This window comes from Populus alba, chromosome 15 (genome assembly GCF_005239225.2).
Source record: "Populus alba chromosome 15, ASM523922v2, whole genome shotgun sequence".
Classification (NCBI taxonomy): domain Eukaryota; kingdom Viridiplantae; phylum Streptophyta; class Magnoliopsida; order Malpighiales; family Salicaceae; genus Populus; species Populus alba.
This window is the reverse complement of record NC_133298.1, coordinates 13,175,966-13,196,135: the sequence shown is the minus strand read 5'-3', so window position 1 is coordinate 13,196,135 and position 20,170 is coordinate 13,175,966. Positions and strand designations below refer to the sequence as shown.

At 36.6% G+C, this 20,170-nt stretch overlaps 3 protein-coding genes across 3 annotated transcripts; 2 read left to right on the top strand and 1 right to left on the bottom strand.

Annotated features, from left to right (window-relative positions):
- Nucleotides 1-909: 909 nt before the first annotated feature.
- On the top strand, nt 910-5,776 carry LOC118033477 (transcription initiation factor IIB). Its single transcript, XM_035038481.2, has 7 exons — nt 910-1,529; nt 1,965-1,989; nt 3,086-3,215; nt 3,329-3,459; nt 3,624-3,712; nt 5,223-5,299; nt 5,366-5,776. The coding sequence occupies exons 1-7, from the start codon at nt 1,108-1,110 to the stop codon at nt 5,494-5,496; spliced, it is 1,005 nt and encodes a 334-aa protein (XP_034894372.1). The 5' UTR covers nt 910-1,107; the 3' UTR covers nt 5,497-5,776.
- Nucleotides 5,777-7,285: 1,509 nt separating this feature from the next.
- On the top strand, nt 7,286-9,147 carry LOC118033479 (AAA-ATPase ASD, mitochondrial). The gene has a single exon (XM_035038483.2). It carries the CDS (start codon nt 7,532-7,534, stop codon nt 9,041-9,043), a length of 1,512 nt encoding a protein of 503 aa, XP_034894374.1. The 5' UTR covers nt 7,286-7,531; the 3' UTR covers nt 9,044-9,147.
- Nucleotides 9,148-9,430: 283 nt separating this feature from the next.
- Nucleotides 9,431-18,555, bottom strand: LOC118033478 (DDT domain-containing protein DDR4). Its single transcript, XM_035038482.2, has 12 exons — nt 17,591-18,555; nt 17,402-17,512; nt 14,983-15,069; nt 14,840-14,877; nt 14,649-14,730; nt 13,379-13,485; nt 13,021-13,180; nt 11,695-11,787; nt 11,407-11,530; nt 10,939-10,981; nt 10,629-10,817; nt 9,431-10,549 (listed from the first exon to the last, which is right to left on the bottom strand). The coding sequence occupies exons 1-12, from the start codon at nt 17,957-17,959 to the stop codon at nt 9,805-9,807; spliced, it is 2,148 nt and encodes a 715-aa protein (XP_034894373.1). The 5' UTR covers nt 17,960-18,555; the 3' UTR covers nt 9,431-9,804.
- Nucleotides 18,556-20,170: the final 1,615 nt, after the last annotated feature.

The window sequence follows — 20,170 nt, the reverse complement described above, 5'->3', positions numbered from 1 at the left end:
CACGTTAACCCCAAAAAAATATGCATGCACAGCCACATTTTTCTCCCCCCTTGTCATGTAAAAGAAAGAAAGGATAGGCAATAAATCCACAATAGTAAACATTAAATCCGCAAGTTCAAATATAAAAGAAAATTAAAGAAATGCATGAAATGGCAGCACTTGAAGATGAATGACAAGCCTAAAGTCGCTTGGGTCACTCCAGGAATTAGATCTTCTTCTTCTTCTTCATCACTCTCCTCGGTAGCATTAGGACCAACACCAGGTGAAACATCCCGATGACAGGTCTTTGTCGGGCACAAAACAACTGTTCCTGCAGATCCCAACCACCATATATGTAAGATCATTGATCTTTTGATTGAGAGAAGTTAAAGTTGGCCATGGGATTTTCCTTGTACACAGACTGGCTGATCTCATCATCCCATTTAAATAGAGTAGAGATAAGATAATTGTTGGGACACATGGATGATTCAACTTGTCCTAAAGCACAAGAATTTATTGATTTCTTTCTAAAGATTTATTCTTCATCGACTACTCTCTCGACTGGTGAATTTCATTTTACCTCGGTGTAAAACAGAGCCTTGCTGACAAATTGATGAGGGGCTGGAGGATAGTTATGATATAATTTAAAGGGATAAAATGAAACTAAACTCTTAGATTCATTTGCTGTCGCTGGTGAATTTCGTCCCGTTTCAATGAACACAGTGAAGGGTGAAGAGGTGGCTCAAAACACATGAGAGTGGCTTGAAAACGACAGTTAATCATCGAAGTCCAAACCCAGTTACGTACGGACGTGTGTATAAACAACAACCAGCGTGGAGTGATGACACTGACTGAACTGATATCTCTGAATTCCAAATTAAGTCATAAATAAACAATAAATGTCAAGTAGATCCAAAACAGAAGAAAATCATTAATACTTTCACCAGAAAAAAGCCTTTATTCTTCCTACAAAAGTCAAGCCTAACCTGGCAAATTCACAATTCAATCTTGATATTTTGAATTCCTTAACAGATTCCTAAATAAAAAAAAAAAAAAACACAACACAAAAACCTGGTGCGTGTGTGTGTAACACAAAATCCATAGCAGCAGCAGCAGTAGCAGTAGGTAATGATATTTTATTATCAAATTAAACAACGACAACAAAAAAAAAAAAAAACAGAAAGAAGACGAGAGAAAATGGAAGACTCATACTGCCCGGACTGCAAGCGACTGACAGAGATAGTGTTCGACCACTCGGCAGGAGACACCATCTGCTCTGAATGTGGTTTAATTTTGGAAGCCCATTCTGTGGACGAGACATCAGAGTGGCGAACTTTCTCTAACGAGTCCTCTGATCATGACCCTAACCGTGTTGGTGGCCCACTTAACCCTCTTCTTGCCGACGGTGGTCTTTCCACTACCATTTCTAAAACAAATGGTGGGTCCAACGAGCTTTTGTCCTGCTCTCTTGGGAAATGGCAGAGCCGTGGCGCCAATCCTGATAGAAACCGTATTCAGGCTTTCAAGTCTATTGCTGCCATGGCCGACAGGTTCTTTCTTTTTTATTTTCTATGGGAAAAAAGTTTCCTGCTTTGCTTGTCATTTGTTTAGAAAAGGGGGGTTTTAATGTTATTTTCTGTTGTTTGATAAAACAGAATTTGTGGGAGGAAAAAAGAAAAAAAACAAAGAAAGTTGTCATCTTTTCTGTTAAATGAACACACAATGATTTAATTTTGTGTTTAAAGATGATGTCTGTCAACTCTGGATTCGGTTATTAGCCATTGTTTGTAGATTAGGAAAATGCATGCTTAATTCATGTTGGCTTTGGAATTTTATTAGGCACCACTATGGAAAAATAAAATAAAAGAAGAGAGTTTCTGATTCCATAAGGGTTTTTTTCTTCCTTTTTTTTAAAAAAAGAAATGGAATTTTGATGTCTTCGTTAGATTTGCACAGAGAACTAATGTAACAAATGTATGTTTCAGGTTGGGGCTGGTTACAACCATAAAGGTGTGTGTCGGTTACTTGCTTCGAATCCTTCATGATTTCTTAACTTCTTTTTGTTTATTTGTTTCTCTTTTAATTTTTAATTTCTACTGCAATTATGGCACATGTGACTTACCTATGGAAGCTTTGTAAGTTATGTTTTGGTGAGCTGAAACTTGATGTGATCTTGTTGAACTGATGCATACAAGAGTTGATTTGACTCAATTTTGATATAGAACAATTATCAAAGTGCATTAATGACAGGAAAGAAAAAGGTTAGAAAAGCTGTGTTTTCTCTTCATGAAAAACAGAGGTTAGAAAACAATTATCAAATGCGGAATCCAATGGGAACTGGCATGTGGACTGAATGGCCAGCACTCAAGCATATTGAGCACTTTGAGGATGAAGACAAGTTTGAGGAATAGGCCATTAAATTTTGTTGACTGTAGATGCCACTCAATGAATTCTTAAGTTTTCAAATTTTAGTGTGTGATATAGGAAATAGGGCCATTAGGACAAGTTAGTGTTTCTTGAACTAGCAACTACTAGATGGTTCTCTCTCGTAACAATCGTTGTCATATGATAAAGTCTAGCTTTAACAATCTAATGCCTTCCCTTACTGACTAGCTGTTTGCAACTCAAGCCCTGCCTAGTGATATAATTACAATTTGTTTAAACTGTATAGTGTTATCATTCTCAGTTAAACTCTACACTTTCCATGGGGATTTCTTTTCTTGAATTCACTACCTATTTCCTCATATTGTTCATTGATGTTCCTGCTCATAGGGAAAACTGAATTAATTTTGTCAGTAAAGGCTAAGTAGAAGTAGTATGAGGTTCAGTGGTATTGATTTAGATACAGTGTTTCTTCATCAGCTGCTATTTGACCTGTAGAGAATCTGCATCCCTTTTGTAGTTGTTTGTATTTCGATTATGTTTGCTAATGTATTATGCACAATAAGTATGAATTTGATAAATAATTTTGCTTCTCCTGTTTCTTTCATCTGGTTTGATATCCTGGATATTCACAGAATCTTTAGTGATGGTCTGTCCTGCTCCTTTTTTGAATCTTGCACCCAAAGCCTTTTCTGATATTGGTTTCTGATTATTATTTTTGAAGGATCGAGCTAATGAAATATATAAGAAGGTAGAGGATCAAAAACCTCTTAAAGGACGAAATCAAGATGCCATTTTAGCTGCTTGTCTCTATATTGCATGTCGACAAGAGAACAAGGCCCGGACTGTAAAAGGTACTGACAGTGCTTTTCTTTAAAAGAAAGAAATTAAAAGAAGAAAGAGTTAGAAAAACTACTTGGTTATCTTCCTATGTGCATAAGAGATCCTACGCTTGTGTTTCTTTTAGAGATTTGTTCTGTTGTCAATGGAGCCACAAAGAAAGAAATTGGACGAGCAAAAGAGTTTATTGTGAAGCATCTGGAGGTAGAGATGGGTCATTCAATGGAAATGGGAACCATACATGCCGCAGACTATCTGGTGAGTTTGTTGTTGAAGTGTTTCATCTTAATTCCCCCAATTCACCCCTACTCTCTTGTATTTTAGTTTCCTCAACTTCAGGCATGCTGGTTATTTTTTGATCTTCACATCGGTTATGATGTGCTAACTAGAACCATTTTATGATTTTCATCTTCTCCGTGCAGAGACGCTTTTGTTCCAATCTGGGAATGGCGAATCAAGCAGTTAAAGCTGCCCATGAAGCTGTCCAGAAGTCTGAGGAGCTTGACATAAGGTTAGTTCCTGTGTTCTTTTATCTTGGTCAGCAGTGTTGAAGTGTAATTATAGCTTGGTCTGCTTCTGGTATTTGTTTATGTGTGCACATGTATTGCACTGTTTGTTGAAAATATTTCATCAAATTTATATTCTAAACAGTGTTGATTTATATGACTTGTAGCTCCCAATACGCACAGACCTTGTGCAAAGCGTGTGAATGATGCACGTAGCTTCTCTTGGGTTAATCAGCATGCTTGGAAGCTAAAAAACTGTCCTTTTCACTTGCTAAACATAACAACTATGTGTATGCTTTTTCCACCTGCCTGTTTGTCTCCAATTACTCAAAACCTTATCCAGGTGAAAAGATGGAGAAAGAAAAGGTTTCCTAATTGGGAAATTTTGGACAGTGGTGGTCAAAACCATTTCCTTTGTGTTATCAAAACTACTCTTTATGCTCCTTGTTCTTAATTGTCTACGTCAGCATGTCTGTTTGAATTTCTTAATCACCGAGTCCTCTATTCATATGTTGTCTTGTCTTTCCTTTGCTTTTCGTTGTTCCTTTTTTTAATAACTCTTTCTTTCTTCCTTCCTCCTCTTCCTTCTTTGATTGTTACAATGGAAAATTCTTGGCCTTGCAACTTTGAGGGTGCCAGTGAACTCTCCCAATTATCCTTTTGGGTATAGCTGTTTTCAAATCCATAATCAAAGTGCATATTTCCGTTGTTTGTGTAAATCTTTTTATGGATTTGGATCATAAGCAGAGGAAGGGGTAACAAAGGGGAGCGCAGGTCTGCCCAGCCCCATAAAATGCTTGAGTTACATGTGCTACATGAGAGGGCCACATCTCATCTTGTTGGGTCAAAGTCAAGTTATGTAAGGTGATGTTCTTAAAGAAAAAATTACCAGGCTCTTGTTGTGGGAGTAAAAATGTCCAGTTAAAAATTTCGTTAGCTCGAAAATCTTATTCAATGATTGGTAACTTTCAAATCGTTCGCAAATGTTAAAAGATCACTTTTGGTGAGTTAAACCTGACGAATGAACTTGTTCTGAAATAAAGAAAGGGAGAATTCTGTGCTCCTTGAACGTTGCACCCATATTTTGTCCTTGAAGACCTGAGTTTTGCAAATTTATATATCATTGGTTCTGAAATGCCCATTTCGTGAGTCTAAGAGAAAAATTCTGGCTCCACCACTAATTTGGATCATGGCATGTTAAGCACTCACTAAAATACACTGTTTTTCCTGGATGAAGTAGACTGGAGGGGAATGGTTTTCAGAATAATAAGCTAGTCAAATTTAGTGTTTTTTTTTTTTTTGGATCTTGGAACTTCCTCTCTGCATCACTCCCTCCCTTTATTTCTAGTCTTTGACAGCTAAATCTGATGCAGCATACCTTGCAAGGGATTCTAAAAAATTACTTGTGTTTATAACAATAAACAATATTGATGTTAGTAACTAAACTGAAGGAGAGCAATGGAAAACAATCTGATGTTTGTTTGGTTTTTAACAATTTTCTTTGCGTTTTCGCAGGAGGAGCCCAATATCAATTGCAGCAGCTGTTATTTACATCATAATTCAACTATCAGATGATAAGAAGCCTCTTAAAGGTGAGAAAACAACTAACCCACGTAGTTTCCTTTGACCAAGGGATTACTAATGCTCCATGTTTGCAGATATTTCAGTTGTAACTCGAGTGGCTGAAGGTACCATCAAGAACTCGTACAAGGATCTTTCTCCTCATTTGTCTCAGATAATACCCAGCTGGTTTGCCAAGGAAGAGGATATCAAGAATCTGCACGCGTAGAGATGCCTAGAATTAGTCATTTGGTATATATTCCATTTTTCTAGTCAGATTATCACACTTCCATTGCAGCATCCTTAAGACAGTGATCTAGTTTTCCTTAGGGCATGGCAGTATTTGGTTCCGTAACTATTTAAAGTATTGATCATGTACATATAAAGTAGGCCTTTTTTCCATTATGTAGACTTGTCTAGAATTGCAGGCTAGCACCAATCGTGTTTAGCTAGTTTACATGACAAGGAATGGTTCATTTGTTGTAGTTGTTCATGGCGTTTATCTTTCATCGTCTTTTTTGTAAGGTGTTGACCCCTGCACTAATGAGCAGGAACCACCAGCACGGCGGCTGGTCAAATCTATTGACTAGTTCCATGCCAATTCATCATCTTCAACTATAACCTTTCTGATTGGTTCCGATCACTACTTTGTCTGATACATAATTCTGCTGTTAACCCAAAGCAAGGGTTTATGTGTCAAAACTATGAAACGTAGGGACACTCTGAATTCTATAGCAGCAAGCACACAAGTCTTGACGAGGGAATCTATATTTGCTTGCGGTTGAAGGCAGCACCGCCCCTTAATAATAAACAGAACACCGCCACATTCCTTTTCCTTTTTGTCACCAACGTAAAAGACAATTGAGTTAGGGTGAAAAATCGACTCTATCTTTTCCTCTGTTTCCAGGAATTAAAAAGGGATGGAGGAGGAAAGGTGCTGCTTTTACTTAATTTATGCATGGACAGAGAGATTTTGGAAAGTGGCAAACAACCTTCCGAAGCAAAGTTATATGCTTTGTTAGTCCCCACAGATACTCATCCGCCGACTATGCTTCCTGAGTGACAGATACTCATCCGCCGACTATACAGAAATAACATTTGTATTTTCAGAAAAAGAAAAACTTATAAATAGTTAATATGGATGTAATTTTTAATAAGAGTTGTAATAAATTGCATATATTTGTAAGACTGTTGACATAAGAAGGCTGAAATTAAAAAAAGAAAATTTGAGGACAAAAAAAAAAGGTTACTGTGTTTTACCTCAGATGTTTTAGTATATTTTACAATTATAATATCACCTAGCCGAATCCTATGGCCAAAATAAAAATGAAGGCACCACTTTCGTGGTTACTTCAAGTTATGGAAGAAAAAGCCAGAATGTACCAGCTACTATCCATAAAATAAAATAAAAATGAAAATTTATGAGAAGAGACTGATCAAAGAAAAACCGAGAAGCAAGTTTCTATATATAAAATCTGTGTCAGCAAGTCTAATTCACTCTAGCCCCCTAATAATTAATTTATGAAGCCCTATTCTCATGAAATTGACAGTAACCTTACTCTTCTTGAATCATGGAGAAGTATGGATAACTGATTACAGCCTTTCTGATGAGGATTGATCACTAGCTATTGTAAGAAGCTACTGTTCCTTCAATAGAAAGACAAATGAGAATCGTGCATGAATTCACGTCATATGAAGGCACAAGTGGTCCGAAACTGAACTGAAACTTGCCAGTTTCTTGCACTCTTTTCTACTTCCTCTCGCTTTACATGGAAACTGACAAGGCTTGCATGGACTTTTACTATGTATTAGCCATAGATTAATCAAACTGATCAAATATGAAAAGGAAAGCACTATAGTTAGGCTAGAAAGGAGGTTCACAACTGTCCATTTTCTATGAAATTAAAATCCCTAGTATGACACGTTCCTTAAAGTTTCCCTCTTTGCAAATGATGTAGTAACACTATACGAGAAAAACAAAGAGCATAGCACATTTTATCAAATAATCTCTTGCCGGTGTGGTTTTCTTCTTTTGGGACCACTATCCACTAATCAACACGCAAGATATAGGTGTCAAATGCTTTGTTGACAAAACATGACCCACTGGCCATTACTATATTTCTCTTTCTTTACATACCTTTTTTTGCTATCCTCGTCAGGCACTCATTTTTGTAGAAGCGAATGCAACCCCTTCAAGAAGAGCCTTGCATTAAGTCCTTAGAAACACATCAGTGCTTTGCCATTAGCCTGGAGAACAAAAAACCATGATTGTACCTCAAACAATGACCGAGATGTGGGCAACAATGGGCTCAACCATTGGCAGTTTCATGTTCGTTTGGGCTATTATTCACCAATACTGCCCCTACGAGGTTCGTCTCTACTTTGGCAAGTATACACAAAGAATCACGAGCTTTTTCTATCCTTACATCAAGATATCAATCCACGAGTACGCTGGAGATCGCCTCAAGAGAAGTGAAGCCTATGCTGCTGTTGAGGCATATCTTAGCATCAACTCATCCAAGTGTGCTAAGAGACTTAAGGCGGAGATGGCAAAGGATTGCAGCAACTTGGTGCTTAGTATGGATGAGTATGAGAGAGTGAAAGACGAATTTCAGGGTATCCAAGTTTGGTGGGTTTCAAGCAAAGTGATGCCACCATTACAATCCATGTATCCTCAGCAAGAGAGAAGGTATTATAGGCTCACGTTTCATAAGCGCTACAGGGGGGTCATAAGTGAGGTTTACTTGAAGCATGTGATGCAGCAAGGGAAAGAAATTAGGGTGAGAAACAGACAGAGGAAGCTTTACACAAATGGTTCAGGAAACAAGTGGCAAATCTACAAGCAGACCATGTGGAACCATATAGTGTTCGAGCATCCTGCCACATTCGAGACATTAGCCATGGAGCCTGCAAAGAAGCAGGAGATCATAGAAGATCTGGTGACTTTCAGCAAGAGCAAGGATTTCTATGCCAGAATTGGAAAGGCGTGGAAACGAGGGTATCTTCTTTACGGTCCACCAGGGACTGGAAAGTCTACCATGATTGCTGCAATGGCCAACTTGTTAAACTATGATGTTTATGATCTCGAGCTCACTGCTGTGAAAGACAATACCGAGCTAAGAAAGCTTTTGATTGAGACCACTAGTAAATCTATCATAGTGATAGAAGACATAGATTGCTCGCTTGAGCTGACTGGTCAAAGGAATAAGAAAGAAGAGAAATCTCCAGATGAGGAGAAGGAGAAGTCAGAGAAAGAAACTGGCAAAGAACATCATACAGAAGAGACTAGCAGCAAAGTGACACTTTCGGGGTTGTTGAATTTCATTGATGGGATATGGTCTGCTAGTGGAGGGGAGAGGCTTATTGTGTTTACTACTAATTACGTGGAGAAGCTTGATCCTGCTCTGATAAGAAGGGGACGAATGGACAAGCATATTGAGCTCTCTTACTGCAGTTTTGAGGCATTCAAAGTGCTTTCAAGGAATTACCTGAGACTTGAAGCACATCCTTTGTTCGATAAAATCGAAAGCTTAATGAAGGAGACCAAGATCACGCCAGCAGATGTTGCAGAGAGCCTCATGCCCAAGTCCCCATTGGATGATGCAGAGAAGTGTCTCTCACACTTAATTCAAGCTCTTGACGAAGCAAAAGAAGCAAAAGCTGCTACAGAAAAGGCTGACAAAGACGCATCCAGACTAAACGCTCAAGCAGCTACTAAGGCAGCAGAGGGCCGTGCCAAGGAAGACGCTGCCCAACCACAAGAAAATAGTCACTGAAAAACCAAATTATGAATTAGCAGTGCCATTGAGTTGTATTAATTCCCATTTAAGTTTTCTGGTCCAAGGTTGCAGAGGTTATAGTGAAGCAGAAAATTCAAAAATCTGCACCTACAAGTCCATTAGGGTCTAGAAAGCAAACTCTATTCATGCAGTTGCATCATTGAAGAATTACAAACATCATGATTTAGAGTAATTGAGTCAAGACCTCTGTGCGACACACCTGGAATAAAATTTTGAGCATTACAATCACAAAATGGCTATAATTACAAAGTAGGAAAAATGTTAAATTGGCAAACGAAACATTAGTTACCTTTTAAGCGAGGATGATTCATCACATAGAGACAACAGTCCCCTGACCTGATCATTTTATCAGAGCCATGATCGTGAACGATTAAACTACAAAGCCTGAACATCTAAAAGCCAATTTTTTTCAGTTACAATATCAGTTAAGGTTATTGTACATTAATTGGATAAGATGTAGAACTCCCAAGGAATTCTCATTGACCCGTTGTAGGCTTCTATGAATGTAGACATGCTAAAAAATGACTACCTAATCTACGGAACTCTCAGCATCAAGTTGCTCCTTGCTGCAAATCCTAAATGAATTGCATCAAGGTTGTTGCTTCGCTTAGGCCATGGAAGAACTCCGATGGTAATTTCCTCCACGGACTTGTCACAAAATTTATAACATTATACTATTGTACATTGAGCTTCCCAGAGAAAACAACGAATCTTCTTTTGCCACTGGAGAGGGAACCTCAAAAATCATTTCTATCTTCATCTTTCATTACTGTGTTCAGACCATCATCAAAACCAGAACCTGGAGCAAGTTCGTTGAGATCGAGGAAACGTCTTTTCCTTACACCATCAACTTCATCTTGGACTGGGCTATTTGATTGCTCAGGTGGCTGATTTTGCTCTTTTTGTTCTGTCACTTTGTCACCTTCCACAGGCTGATCGACTTTTGTATCTTGTTTGTCATCATTGCCATCAGAATCTTGACTTTGACTTCCAGCTGAATACTCTGCATTCTCACTTGCATCTGAGTGTTCATCTGATGCATTTGATTTCTCACGTTTCATTGACTCTGTTTCTGACTCAGACAGCTCATATTGTCGGTAATTAATCTGGTTCCGAGTGCTCCTTCTGCTGCGTCTTAGACCTGACTGGATTTCATCAACTGACCTTAATTTTGTCTCCCTGCGTGTACGGCCTGGAACTTTATTGAGTTTTTGGGGCTCCTCACTATCCTCACTATTACTTAAGGAATCCTCTTCTTCATCTTCTTCTTCCTCCTCGCCATTTTCATCATCCCACCGATACTCTTCATCCCCTTCAGAGCTGCTAGACAGCCTCTTCTGCTTACGTTTCCTCAAGTATTCATCATCATAGACAGCTTCTCCAACTATATCATCATCACTGTCAAAGCCTGCCTCATTATCTGAAACTGCCTCAACAAACTCTGTTGCTGAATACCGTTGAGGCCTCTGTCTTCTCCTGTTGCTGCAAGCCATTATGCAGTGATAAGTTATGTGCAAGATCAAGGAAACATGATTAGTTTTGAAAGACAAGCTTATCTTACCCCCGATCCAACATTTCAGATTTATGGTCTTCATCCATGTCATCAGATTCAAGAGAATCAGGAGATGCGGCACTGAAAGTGCCATGTTGCGATGTGTGTGAAGGACCGCTCAATTCACCATTTGTAGAAGCTTCAGGTTTAGCAAAACCTTCTCTTCTGTGAAAAGGTTCTGGAGACGGTGGTTTACGCCTAAGAAAAAGAGTAAAGAAAGTGAAAAACTTGATATTTCATAGTAGAGAGATAAAAACAAATTCCACCTAGCATAGGAAGAAAAAATCTGTATGAAGAATGTACATGGTCAAGGACTTACTTTGTTATTTTGATAGCCTCGTTGATTGACCGATCATAATCATCTGCAAAAATAGTTGGTACAGCAATCAGATTGCCTATTTTTGTATGAGAACAATTATTACTGTAATAAAAGCACATCCTCATTATTAAGAAAAGCTCATCAGCACAACTGTCTGAAAGTTCAGCAAAACTGGGTAATATATGCAACTTTTATTCTAAGATTTCAAGAAAAACAACATAAGAGAGATTAAGTTGAAACAAATAGATTCCCAGTTAACTGTCCATTGTTAATATTAGTTCTCTCTTCAACATCCCTCAAGTTCCAAAAACAAAACTCCTGGAATGGTATACATAAAGGACTAGGCATTATAGGCAACATCTACATCGAGAGAAATAACAATAGGAAAAATTCATCTGTCGGGAGTAATCAATCTCGACAACTACTATTGCTCTTACTACTGCACGATCATAAGTTTTCTTCGCTTACCAAAAGTATAAGTGACAGGCTTCCTATCACGGAGAGAACGTCCTGGTGCATGTCCATCCATGCTCAAGAAATTATCAAGAAGTAGAGCCTGCCTGTGTTGCTTTTTCAGCAGCTTCTCTTTCCTCTAAGCAAACACAAGTGTAAAAGGAAATCTGAATATGATTTCTTTCTAGGATAACATAACTTAAAGCAGATTTCAATCAAGAATAATTTGAGGCAAGAAAGAAATTCTTGGTTAATGAAATCCAATTAAGTAAACCATGTTACTCGCTAAGCAATTTCCAGTACCTTGTAAACCTTCTCAATCTCAGGAAGCATGTCATTCTTTAATTTCTTCCCCAACGAAGCCTCTGTTCTATTTTTGCTAGTATAGAGCTTCTCCTGCAGCATTTTAAGGACACGGATGAATGAAGAACAATACCCCACAAAAGTATTTAGCAAATGGCCATACAGAGGCATTTGGAAACCACCAAGTTGACCAAAAGTATTTTCCACAGTTGGAATACCACTGGAACTATAAGTGTATAGAATTGTCAACCATTTGCACTATCAACAGCAGCACTCCCGAGATCAGTAAAAAGCTACTTCGAGATAGCAAGGTTGATTCTTAGTGTATCATACCAAATTATTTTTTAATTTTCCTTTCAAGGTTTTTAAACCTATCAAAGGAACTGTCAGCAATGACAGCTGACCATACAATTGCAAAAGAAAAGGCAAGCCCTTACACAAAATTGAAACTACTCGTTACAAATAAAATTGCTATGATTGAAACCATAAATGGAAAGTGGGGCACAAGAATGGTATGAAATATAAATGCACCAAATGAGAGATCCAAAAAATATGGAACTTGAGATGGTCAAGGCTCATAGAGAATGCATTCACAACATCACCACAACTGGGCATTTCTCATGAAATTATAGTTCAAAAAAATGGGTTTGGATAGACCTCTTGACTGGATATGTTTTTTACATTTGAATGAGACAGGAAGTCTCACAATGTAACCTGCCACTAAAAGGATCCATTACTAAGATGATTCTTCGGATGCACACGTCAAACATCTAATAGACTACCTGCAACCTAAAGTACATCTCATGCCCATCCACTTTCACCTAATATGTCAATAGGCAAAATGTAGGAAAACACTTTTAAGTAAAATCTTGGAATATATAATCTCACCATCAAGATAGAAATTGATTGGTAACTCCACTTTCATTTAAATAGCCAAATTTAATAGAAGAAGCTGGGAGGGCATCATAATAACTAAGTTATCATCACAAGGCCCAGAATCATACAACCTGACATTACTTGTGCACAGCATCATTGGATAACTATCTTTCATTCTTTATAGTAGTAATCCTCTATTAGATTAATATCTCACAATCTTAACATCCATAATTTAGTTTCATCGGAATTTCCAATAATGCATACCGCCCACTGTGATCAAGGCACATCACACATTCAAAAAGATAAGGAAGGAATGCAATATGAATTTGAATTCAACATGAATGCTGGGTAAGAATAAAAGGGGGGGAAATTGAAATACAAACCATGACAACCTTGCATCAAAATTTGAACAAAGCACATACACAAAATCATGCAATTAGGGTAACTTACAGAAACATCTTGAAATTCTTCGAAATTAGTTGCAACTGTCTCCCACAGGTATGTCACATTAGGGATGATCTGAGATCCCTTTGCCTTTGCTTTAAGCTTCACCTCGGTTTTTCTTATTTCCCGGTATAACCTCTGACCAATCATTGGATCATCTTCATACCTGCATCAACAATAAAGCTGTAATTATAGAATTTACACTACACAAAGGACAAAAAACTACAAAATAATAGGGGAGAAAAAAGAAGAGATAAAATCTCAATTTATCACATAAAAATATACTGCTGATCATTTCAATCACTGTCAAACCTAACAAGCAAACACATTGAATGCTTCATGAGAAGCTTATTATTTCCATTACCAGTAATTTATTCCTTGTGAATCACCCCCAGAACGTTCCTTGCGAAATAATGAAAGTTGAATGCCATGCTTGAGGGAGTTATCAATGTAATTCCGAATATCTTCTTGCTGCAAAAGATTGCTCAGATTCAATTCCTTTACAGTAGAAAGAAGTTCAAAGCAACCAAGATGTTCAAAATGTTCAAAGAATAAATAAAGAACCAAAATATGATCCCGAGAAAGAAAAAAGGACAAATGAGAAACCCCAACATCAATTAATTTCTAGCAAAATATCCCAACAAAAAGCCTTTAAATGCAAGATTCTATAGCCAACTCACAAACTAATTCAGTTTGATGTAAGGAGAATAATTGTGGAAGCCTTCAAATGCAAGATTCTATTCCATAAATGGGTGATTGATGGAAGGTTTGGCAATAAGAGAATACTTCTATCTGGAGATGATTAACACGATTAGAAACAAGCACAAGCTGCTTCTAGAATTATGTGTAGAATACATAATAAAGAAATGCATGTAAATTATCCTGTGAGATACATACAAGAGGAATCTTGTTCTGTGATTACAAGGCTGCCAAAGCTTTGTGATGAAAAAGTATAGGTCAATAAAAAGTAACATATAGAATAGTGAAGTACATGCAAATAGGAAACAATGATATTGACATAGATGAAAAGAACACATAGCAAAATGTCTACTATAGTGTTTCACTCTACAGAAAAATGAGGGGCTCAGTTATGCACAAGACAAAAAAACACAAGAATTGAGAACTTTTTTATTCAAGCTGAAGGGGCAGCAAGACAAAACAAATGCCAAAAGAACTTCTCAAAAACTTTCATTTATCTGTCCCAACAAAGAATACAGAGCAATATGCCTACCATAGTGTTTCACTCTACAGAAAAATGAGGGGCTTAGTTATGCACAAGACAAATAAACACAAGAATTGGGACCTGTTTGATTCAAGCTGAAAGGGCAGCAAAACAAAACAAATGCCAAAAGAACTGGTGGTCTACATTGTGCACAAACAAAGGAAAAAGTTCTTAGAATGCGTCAAATTCTCCAAAACTTTCATTTATCTGTCCCAACAAATAGCCATCAAGGTATTATGCTCTGTTTTCCATCCAATCCAACTAATCACAATATGAATTTAAAGCTACAATCAACATGTATTGCTGATTTGAACATTAAAATGAGATCCAATGGGCATTTGAGTGAACAAAAATCCAACATCATTATAGCCCAAGGCAATTATTTCAAATCAAGAATCATTATTGGCGTTACCTCAACACGAATGTCACATAGTGCTTTCAGTATCACCACACGGATCCCAGGATCAAGTGTTTTATACACTTCAACCTCCACCCTATAATATCAAAGTCAAAATACAATCAGAATCATAAAAAAAAAAAAAAATAAAAAAAAAATGAAAAGAAAAAAGGTGATCTAAGAGTATCCACGAATGAAAAACTAACCCATGTGAAGCAACTAAGGGAAGTTCCCCATCTGCAACCTACGACAAGAGACCAAACTCATCTTAAAAATGATGTTCACAATAGCCCCCTCTTCCTTAATTCAATATCATAAATATCAACTAAAAAACGGTACAGTTAGTTACCCAGTGCCACCAGTCTCTTAATTTTCTGCACAAAACAGTAATCCAGGTATCTCGTGTGAGAGCCATTCTGGTAATAGGAGGGATTGCCTAAAAAGAAACAAATCAAAAGCAATGAGTAATCAATGTTGCAATAGCTCACATCAATGCAATATGAGCTCGCTTTCCATCAGGGAGAGCATAAATAGGATCATGCTGCACTTAACTTAAATACAGCATAAAAATGCAATTTGATTTCAGTAGCGGTTAGCTTTTCCAAGCATAATCTATCAAAATAATCAAACCACACCTAATGAAAAGTTTCCATTATCAAATAAGATGACTATACAAAATATCACAGATAGTTTTCTGCCAATACATAATCAGATTTTACCATTTAAGGTGAAATTTAGAGCATTTAATGGAGGTTGATATCCCATCAATCTGGTTTTTGGGATAACATATTCTAGGAATTACCTTACAGGGGAAACATGCCATTATTGAGGGAAAAGCATGTTATAAAGATAGTATCATTTAGAAAATAGTAGATATACAACATAAAACAAAGAAAAGAAAAGGATGCTGAGGAATATGGAACACATTGCTTTGGCGCCCTATCTTCAGCAAATATCAATTAGTTCAAGTATGTGATTGTACAATGCAAAATAGCAACATGTGAACTGCAGCACTTCCCAACTAAAAGTTAAATATAGATTAATCTTTGCTTTAATTCTAGGATTTAAAACCTCTTTCTTGAAATTCTCATGCACAAATTCAAACTGAAGAAACCCTAATGAATTGTGTAGCCAATCAGAAATCCATCCTGAAGTCACAGATGAAGATAACTTTGAAAGGAATCAAAAAATTCTCACAAATTACACGGATCACACTATATGATAGAACTTATGTCAGTACTCTCCCATTACAAAAAGATCATCTTAATATAGTGCTCAAAACTGCATGGGTGATGGAATTATTTATGCTGCATTTTATTCTACAGTGGTGAGGGGAAAAAATGGGAAAACACATTAGCTTAAAGAAATACACTAGAAGCATATGCATTATGCAACCAATAAGCTACAGCGTACTTCAGAATCATGCAAAGCAATTATGCACTAGTGAGAATCAAGCAACCTCCAAATAAATGATTTAATCAAAATAAGTGATGATATCAGTATTGGAACTCCAGAACTTGTGACATCATATCAAATCAAGGCAGAAAAATTGATAACACTGTTCTAATTTATAAGAAGTTCCTGCGTGAAAAAACATAGGTCACCAGTGCTATTCCCTGTCCAAAATAATGATCCAAGTCATCTTGCACCTCTTTATGATGCAAAGCTCCATATTTGCTTCTATAAATTATGATAGCTAATCACTTTTTTCCTCTCTCTCTGTTGAAGAAGTATTTGGCAGACATAAAAGAAAGCATAATAACCACTAGGAGAATAATTTATCCTCCTGTGGGGATAACCATAAAACAATAACTACTCGGGTTTATCACTTTACTATAATACTTGAGAAAACCCTAATCTGATTTTATGTTAGGCCACAAAGACTAGCCATTTATCCAGCACACATTTAGGAGTGTTTCCACGGTTACAACTGTATATCATGTTCTGAGACTTTCTGGAGGCAACTAATTTGAAGCTATAGCAAATTTCTCAACGTCGAGGACAAATCTTTCAAAATGTCAGATTTGAAGAGCCCAGTACAAAATATCCACGGATTCGAGATGTCAAGGAACTCCAGTGACATCTCTAGTGACCAGTGATACCGAAATTCCTACATGTAATTGTTTCAGATCAGCCTATACTAGTCTTGAAAATGTGAGACATATGGTCCCAAGTAGTCCCTAACAAGTAGAAGCAATTGTTAAACATCGTGCATCTAACAACTTAAAGGTGAAGTTCCATAACTGAAAAAACAAGAAGGCAGCATTTGATACTCCAATTGACACATTAAGAAATAATTTATTATTTGAGGTATTTAATTTCTCAGAAAAATGCTATTGTGCATCTATTTCAACCTTCTCTCAACTTTGGAAGCTATTAGACAAGCAACATGACATCAAATTTTCACGCCACATAAATGGTCTCCTGAATACAATCAGCCACAACTAGCTCCCTAATTGTTAATGCAACAATCAACTCTCGCAGCACTAGAAAATAAAAAACACAAATGATTTGATGCTACTAACATTGGATCCTCAGCCAATTCTCCACACATACACACACAAAAAATAGGCATAATATACTAAGTTCCCGCTTAATGTCAGCTAATTTACTTCATTTATAAACAAAGTGAAAACCTTTGCTATAACTTAAGCTTCTAAACATGCACAAAAAGCGATAACAAGAACTTGGTTGCTTCCATCCAAACCAAGCATAAGATGTTAAATTAAGGACATAAACCTTGAAGCTGAAAAACAGAAAGCACTAACCTTTAACAAAGGCATATGTATATCCCCCAAAGTATCATTAGGTGTGATCAAAGCTGTCTCAAACTCCTCAGCTGAAAACTCAACTGTTATATTCAATAGATGCCTAAATACCTGCAACATTAAATTTAGGAAATGAATAAAGATGACGTCTCGAAGAAATGGAGTAAAACAAGAAACAAAACAACTCACATTTAAAAAATTGAGTACTGAAGCTAATTCCCACATGGACCGTAGGCTCCACCTCGGCAACTGTGCCGGCTCCGGAGGCGCCACGAGCTGCGTAACGATCTTGCTACTTCCACCACTGCATTGCTCATTCTGCTGCACCGAAGACTCATCTAAGAGCTGTTGCTGTTCCTGCTTCTTCGGTTTCTGCTTCCGCTCGATCACCGCCAGCTGCTGCTGCTGCAGCCTTGCCGCCGCCCGTATTGTACAAGCTCGCGACGGGCGGTTGCTCCTGTTAACTGGCGGCGTTTGGGTTCGTGCGTCGGCCTCGTTTAGAGGAGCGTCGGCCTCGTTTAGGGAGATCGGAGAAGGAGAGGGTTGTTCACGAGACATGGTTAAGGAGAGGGAGATCGAGAGGGTTTATGTTAGTTAACGTAGGATTACATGTAGACGATCCTCAATTTTTGCAAAGAGAGAAAGAAGAGAGGGAGGGAGGGAGAGCCTAAGGGTACTAACCATCATCCAATACTTAAAATTAAAATTATTATTTTTACTATCTCTGTGTTTTTGCTCTTTATAATAATATTTTTTTATTAGAATTGAAAGAACGATGCTAAGGTGATTAAGGATGGAAAAACAGAGAGAGAGAGAGAGAGAGCAAACAATAGCCTGGGAATTTTGGGTTATTTATTACTATTTACCCCAGGGGTCAATTTGGGTTTAATAAAATAAAAGCCCTCCTTCTGCTTAGGGTTTTTTTTTTACTGCATTTAACCTGGGTTAATTAGTTAAACAAATATTGATTAGTGTTTTTTTTTTTTTATTACCATACCTTGGCCTCCTCGTCTTTCCCTCTATCTTCTCTGGGAGTCTTCGAATCCGTCGAGGTCTTGGTCTTTCCTCGCTCGCTAGGGTTTAGCTACCTGCGACTTGCGAGCTTTTTCGTGGGTTTTTTATTGGATTTCTCAGATTGGTTTTTTTAAAAAAAATAATTTTAGATTGGTTTACAAATATTCAAAATTATTTGGTTATTTTTTCTTCTCCCCTGCTCTGCTCTTTGCTGCTGGATATCGTAGTCGAAAATGGTTAAAACACAAGATTGAAATTTGGAAGAATTAGCTCCTGTGTCTAGGGATGGTAATCATAGAATCAGGAAGGGTTTTTCTGTCTTTGTACCTAGTCAACTAAGGTCAGGTGAGAATTTTTCTCAGTCCACTCAAACAATCATAACATTTTTAAGAAAAATTATCCCTTCAAGTTTCTTGCTGTACCTCACAAAATCACATCTCTAGTATATTAGGGCAAGGAACCTCACATAACCAATGGCCTTTTTCTTTGAGTAACATTAAAAAATAGTAACATCAAATACGATATAAAAATATAGAATTATGACATTAAACATCAATACTATTTTATCTAATTAATATCCCATTAGTGATTAGTGTAGTTACTAAATGTGATCTGTGTAATGTTAGTGGCCGATCTTATTTGTTTTCCATAAATAAAATGATGCTTTGATATAACAAACATGTTTTTTTTAAATATATATATATATATATATATGACTTGAGATATCAACTCGGCTAGGTCAAATAAAATGATTTTTTTTTTAATTTGATGAGGAAAGAAGACAACAATATCAAATGAAGCAAGTTAAAAAACAGAGTAATCATGATAACCTAAAAAAAAAATATTTTTTTCAAAAAGAAAAAATAATGCAACCACATCCTCATACAATTAAACATTGGGTAAAAAAACAAAACGACTTAAGTTAACTCAAGATAGCACGACAAACCTATAAGCTAGGTAATAAGGATCAAATGAACTCGGTTTAATACTACCAAACTCGTGGTACAGGTTATGAAATCGAGATAGCCAAGTAGAGAAGAAAAAAAGAAGAAGAAGCACAAAGCCCATGTCTTAAAAAGAAAATATCAAATGATGAAATTAAAAAAAAATAAGTAAAAAAAATAAAAAAATAATAATGCCAACACGTTAAAAACTCATGATCTGGCTATTATAGATCGAAAGTACTCTAATTGGAAAAAACAATGAAGCCAAGTTCTCAACTAATCAATTTAATGTTGAATAATAGAACAAAAAAAATAATTACATCTAAAAAATTTGTCAAAATAAAACAAATAGCAATAAAAAAAATGAAGACCAAATCTTATAGATGAAAAAAAAAATCAAAGAATGATAAATTAAAAAATTATATATAATTTTATAAACCATTTCAAATAAAATAAATACTAACCAAAACAAAATAGATGAAATCTGAAGGGAATAAAAAAAGGTGAAGGATTAGTTTGAAATTCTAAAGTGTCACGTGCGGAAGCCAGGGAATAAATTAATGCATTCCAGTACATCTTTATCGAGAAAATTACCAGCCGGCTGCAAATTTCAATGCGCTTTTAATTAATACATCTCTGACTGTGTATACTATTTATATTTTTGCCAACAGAATCATGGATGAATCTTACAAATTCTAGAGGGTTTTTGAAAATTTTAGAGCGAAATGAAATTTTCAATGTGAATTTACCGAGGAAATCACCAATAGAATAATTAAAAATAATAATATTTAATATTTCATCAATGATTCCC